This window comes from Silene latifolia, chromosome 8 (genome assembly GCF_048544455.1).
Source record: "Silene latifolia isolate original U9 population chromosome 8, ASM4854445v1, whole genome shotgun sequence".
Classification (NCBI taxonomy): Eukaryota; Viridiplantae; Streptophyta; class Magnoliopsida; order Caryophyllales; family Caryophyllaceae; genus Silene; species Silene latifolia.
The window spans coordinates 28,122,478-28,128,095 of NC_133533.1; the positions used below are offsets into that span (position 1 = coordinate 28,122,478).

Below are 5,618 nucleotides of genomic sequence, written 5' to 3' on the forward strand. Positions count from 1 at the left end.
TTAGGGCAAATCAGAGGAAAAACATTGAAGATGTTGGGGTTGATGTTGGGGTTGTTGAGGATGTTGGAGTTGAGAATGTTGGGAATGAGGATTTTAGCACTGTTGGGAATGTTGATAATGTTGGGGTCAGTTTAGAGAAGGAAAATCTTGTGTCAGCCAAAATAAGGGAGAAATTGCCTTGTAGGAGAAGTGTGTTGAAGCCTCGCCCATAATCTGTTAAGTGTGTTGATACAATTTCTGAAAAAGCTGGTGAAGCCTCTACTGTTACTCTGTTGACACCAAGGAGAAGTTCCAGATTGAGCAAAGCCTCTATTGAACCTGATATTGATCCTAATGATCCTGATATTGTTGTGTTGACTGATCTGGAAGCTAACAACATTTTGATGACCCATACTCAACTTAGTGAGTCTAGGGATGTGTTACCAAGGGGAAGTGATCCAACCTCACCCATTAGACCATCAACTGTTGTTAGTAGGAGAACATCTCCTAGGTTTAAACCTCCACCAACTGTCCAATCCTCACAAACAAAATAGCCAAGGTTGAAGATGGCCAGAACTACTGCTTTGAGAAAAGGGTTATATGTCCCTAAAGAAAGATCATCTGGAAACAATTTGGCAGAGAACAATGTGATAATTACAAGGAGTAGTAGGGGAAGAGGAAGAAGGTCATTGACCATCTGTGATTCTGAAGAATCTGAAAGTGATGGATCGTATGTACCATCTGATGAAGAAGAGGTTGATGAGGGGCATGGTTTGTCTGATCTTAAGGCAGAGGATAATAGAATAATATCAACACTTGAGTATGTTGATGATGACTATAATCCATATGAGGTACATGGATGGACTGATAAGGGTGGAGGATACAATTCAAAGCTGTTCAAAAATGGTGAGTTGTATGAAAATAAAGTATTCTGTGCAATTAGGTTGAAACCTTGGCAGTTGTTCATGGACAAGGACCATTTCAAAGATGTTCTAAGACATTATTGTGTGCAAGAAGGGTTTAGCTTGGTTGTTGTGAAGGCTGAAAGCAATAGATACACAGCTGACTGTGCTACTACAGATTGTGGGTGGAGGATAAATGCCAGTGTGCTTCCTGATGGGAAAACATGGGCAATAAAGTCAATAAGAAACCCTGACCATGGCTGTAATGGTGTATTAACTAAGAACCCAATGGCAAACTGTAAGTGGGTGGCAAAGAAATTAATTGAGGATATCAGGGCTAATCATGCAATAACTGCTCAGTCAGTTAATGATTTGTTGATGCAGAGGTATGGACTTGAAATGCCTAAGTCATCTATTTATAAGATGAAGGAAATTGCTTTGAGAGAAATAAATGGAGGGCATGATGTTTCATATAGACTACTCTGCCATTATTGTGAAATGATTAAGCTTACCAACCCTGGCAGTGTTGCATTGGCATCTGGGTCTCGCACTGAAGATGGTGTCCTACAGTTCAAGGCATGTTTCATTTCATTCCATGCTCAAATTGCTGGGTTAAATAGAGGATGTAGGAGTCTGATTGGAGTTGATGGTGCACATCTGAAAGGGAATTATGGAGGAGTGTTATTATCAGCAGTTGCACTTGATGGGAATTATGAAATGTTCCCCATAGTTGTTGCAGTGGTGGCTTGTGAGAATAAAGAAAGCTGGTGCTACTTCTTTAATAATCTAAAAGCATTAGTGAATGACTCTGGCAGGGATGATTGGACTAAAATATCTGATAGGCAAAAGGTATGATTTCTGTTTGCTATATTGATTTATGTTTGCTATATTAATTGCTTCTTTTATTGCTATATTGATGTCAGTAAATGTGTAATTATAGGGTGTTGAACCAGCCTTAGAGACTGTATGGCCTGAGGCATACAAGAGGTATTGTTGTAGACATTTGTGCAAGAATTTTAAGCAAGACCATCCTGGTTTACTAATGCATAACCTATTTTGGAGGGTAGTAGGTGCAACATCAGAGTATACTTTCAAGAAAGCACTTGAAATGGTAGCTCAGAATGGTGGGATGGGGGCAGCAAGATGGTTCTTGGACTTAGGTGACAAAGAGTCATGGGCTAAACATAAATTTGACCCAAGGCTTTGTTGTGAAGACAACACAAGCAACTTTGTAGAGAGTTTTAATATCACCCTTCGAGTTCATAGATGCAATCCTGTATTAAGTATGCTTGAAGGTAATCTATATTGAATATCAGTTTTATGTCATCTGTTTAGGTATTAGCAAGAAATAAAAACTGACATTTTTTTTGTGTGAATTCTGATAGGTATTAGAAGGATTGGTATGGTCAGACATGCCTCTAGGCAAGCAGCAGCTGACAGTTGGCCAGATGATGGTATTTGTCCCAACATCCTAAATAGGCTCAAAGAACTCATTCAAAATTCAAGATTTTGTACTGTATATGCATCTGGAAATGGTGAGTTTGAAGTGCGTGATGGTGGTTCTTTTCTGCCTGTAAACCTCAATCTTAGAACCTGTAAATGTGGAGCATGGCAAATTAGTGGAATACCTTGCAAACATGCAGTTAGAGCCATAATACATGCTGGTAGGGAGCCTACTGATTTTGTAAGTGAATGGTTCAGTGTAAGGAGGTACAGGGAGGCATATGGGTTGAACTTTCACCCAATTGAAGATTCGGATCAATGGCCTGCCATAGATGTCCCTTCATTAGAACCACCTCCCCTTAAGAGGTCTATTAGCAGGCCTGCTAGAAACAGAATTAGAGAGCCAGGAGAGGAAAGAACGGGAAAAAGGTCTATTGTCATCACTTGCAAAAAGTGCGGATGTACTGGTCACAACTCTAAAACCTGTAAAGGAGGCTATACTGCAAAGGAAAGGAATCAACTTCAAGGTAAAATTACTAACAAAAGGTCAAAGACATGTCAACCATCGACATCAAGGTTCAATTTTAGGTCACTGAATGATTTGGAAGCATTGGTGTTTTGTGTGGATTTTGCGCAAGGCGAAATCAGGTCAGGGTAGAATATTGTGAGGTTAACTAGCTCTAGGTAGTCTGTTGGTGAGGTCGTCAGGGTACAATAATAAGCTGTAAATGAAATAACAACAATAATAAAAAGACAAGTAATTTTGTACGTGGAAAACCCTTGAATGGGAAAAAACCACGGGCACCAAGCCAGGAGAGAATTTCACTATGCTTATTTGGGAGAATAATTATATGGTTATGACAATCTTTGTATTTCTCTAAGTATTGTATATGCTTCTTCTTGCGTATGAATGATATATGTTCTAAAATCTTCAAAGTGTTCCTTATATAGTCTCCTTCCCTGAACGGCTGCTCGATCCGGCATTAAAGGCAGAATATTCTCCATAATTTCCAGTAATAATTGCTAATTATTCCTCCCTTAATTGCTGCATTTACTGCGTAATCTTTACACTTAATGCTGCGTATATAATTCCTTTATTATACGCGTATATGGTCTAATATCGTCCTGATATTTTGACCGTTGTCCTCTCCATGGCCTGGCGCCTATCTTCATGTGCCCTGATAGCCTGACACCCTGACAACCTGGTAGTTAAGTTCAGGTGAGATACTGATCAGGAAGGTCTGTGGATTTCCAGGCCTAACAATTGCCCCTTATCTCCTCATTTGCAGTGTGCCAGGATGAAAAAATGAGGAGATAACTTTATTATTGGTAAGATTTACCCAACGGTTAAGTTTTTCCTGATCAGTTTCCTGTAACGGCTCTTTTACTGCAGTTGCTGACGCGTGGTTATTTGCTGCAACTTCCTTAATTATTTTGCGGCTGAAACCCTAATCTTCTCCACTATAAATACTTGTGTGCTTCATTAAGTTGAACTCATCAACGCAATTTCTTCTCATCTTCTCTCTTTAACAATCTTTTTCTTCAGCTTCTTTAATTTCCAACTTCCTCAATCTTTAATCAATTTTCCATAATCCTTCAAATAATGGCTGCAAAGAAAAAAAATATACCAGGGCAGCGGTTCCTGCAACTCCTCCTCCTCAGAATCCTGAGGAAATTTCTTCTGAAAACTTGCCTGCTTCTTTTACTGCTCCATCTCCCACAGTGAATAAGCCGAGTGATCCTCCATTGGAGATGATCTCAATATCTCATGGTGCTTTTCAATTCAAACCTACGAAGGCTTTAAATGAGGATCAGTCTCCTGCAAACCGTTTGAAGCCTGAGTTTGAGAAGATTTTGAAGGATAAGGGGATCATCCCTGCGATCTTTGAAGTCACGGATCCCGAGGATTCTCCTATCGTGGTGACTCGGGCTTGTCCTAGTTGGTTCTGCGTCCATGACTCGGCTTTCAGGGTAGGCTGTAAGCTTCCTTTTTCTCCTCTTATGGTTGAGGTTATTAAGGAAATCGGTGTTTCATCTTATCAATTAATGCCAATGGTGTGGAAGGTTGTATGTTCTATTGAGAACCTCTGTAAAAAACAAAATATCTCTTTTTCTCTTGACGATTTGAAGACTGTTATCTTTGTTAAAACAAACGATCCTGGCCGTATAAGTTTTAAGGTCGGGCGTCTACTACTCCTCTTCGAGTAACTTGGACAAAGTGGCCATGATAAGGGTCAATTTCTTTGGCTATATGTTTGTCAGGAACAATTTTGTGGGTCCTGACCTGGCGTATTTAAATCATGAGGCTTGCGTTGCTGGTGAGTCTTTTGGTTTCTTTATCTGTCCTGCATGTTTTATCTGTTAGTAAAAATAAAATGAAAATAATAAGCCATACCTCATATGTGTGCAGTTGATGACCGGGTTACTGAAACTGAGTACCCACTCCCAATGTTTCTGCTTTCCTTCCTATTCCTCCTTTGGAGAGGTCCTGGCCTCTTTGTTGTGGGGTTGGTCACCTTCCACGCTGTTTGAAGGCTGACGGTGCTCCCAGGGCGGTTAAAGCTTCAGGGGCTGCTAGTGCCACTACTTCAGGCAGTGAGTCCATCTTGATTTTTCCCTTCTTTTTACCTGAGTTTCCTGATAATGTTTGGTTTATATTGTTGATACAGTATTTCGTGTTGCAGCTACTAAGTCATCTGTTCGCCTTGCCAGGTTTGGCATGGCTGACCTTTCAGCCACGCTGGCGAAGATCAAGGAAGAAGGTCCCCAGGGAAGCGGGGATACTGAGCCTGTTATTGACTTGACTGAGCACTGATCTGCAAGGTCAGCTGTTGCACTGCCACCCTCTTGAAACAAGTTTGACCCCGAAAAGGAGAATTGAAGATGTTGATGTTTCTGCCCCGGTCAGGGAGGTGAGAGCTAGGTTGGATAATATGGAGGCTGCTAGGTTGAAGATCAGGGATTATGCAGTTTCTAAATCGGATGTCATGCTCACCCTTGACCCTGTTGAGACTGCTACTCAGGCAGTTGCTTCAGTGGATCATTTAGTCAGCCTCTTGGCTGGTGCCCTGGCTGCTGTGAGGGAGGTAGGTTGGCATAATTTCTATATGTGTTTTGTTTTGGTAGTTTTCGATTGCTGGTATAAATTGCTCATATTTTTCTCTGTTTTTGATCAGGGTGCTGCAACTTGTCTCCATAATGCCTATCAGGCTACTTCTTTGGTAGCCAGAATTGATCTGATGAGATCAGATTATGATAGGCTAAAGTCTGAGCTGGATTTTACACGAGCTGATC

At 40.8% G+C, this 5,618-nt stretch overlaps 1 protein-coding gene across 1 annotated transcript; it reads left to right on the forward strand.

Moving 5' to 3' along the window:
- The first annotated feature begins 545 nt into the window (after positions 1-545).
- Positions 546-5,139, forward strand: LOC141594912 (uncharacterized). Its single transcript, XM_074414894.1, has 4 exons — positions 546-1,730; positions 1,822-2,176; positions 2,267-2,851; positions 4,994-5,139. The coding sequence occupies exons 1-4, from the start codon at positions 546-548 to the stop codon at positions 5,137-5,139; spliced, it is 2,271 nt and encodes a 756-aa protein (XP_074270995.1).
- Positions 5,140-5,618: the final 479 nt, after the last annotated feature.

Excerpts from the sequence above, each read along its gene's own strand:
- LOC141594912 (XM_074414894.1), top strand. The coding sequence starts at position 546 with ATGGCCAGAACTACTGCTTTGAGAAAAGGGTTATATGTCCCTAAAGAA. Across the intron at positions 1,731-1,821 it reads AAATATCTGATAGGCAAAAG|GGTGTTGAACCAGCCTTAGA; the intron begins GTATGATTTCTG and ends GTGTAATTATAG. Across the intron at positions 2,852-4,993 it reads GGAAAGGAATCAACTTCAAG|TATTTCGTGTTGCAGCTACT; the intron begins GTAAAATTACTA and ends TTGTTGATACAG.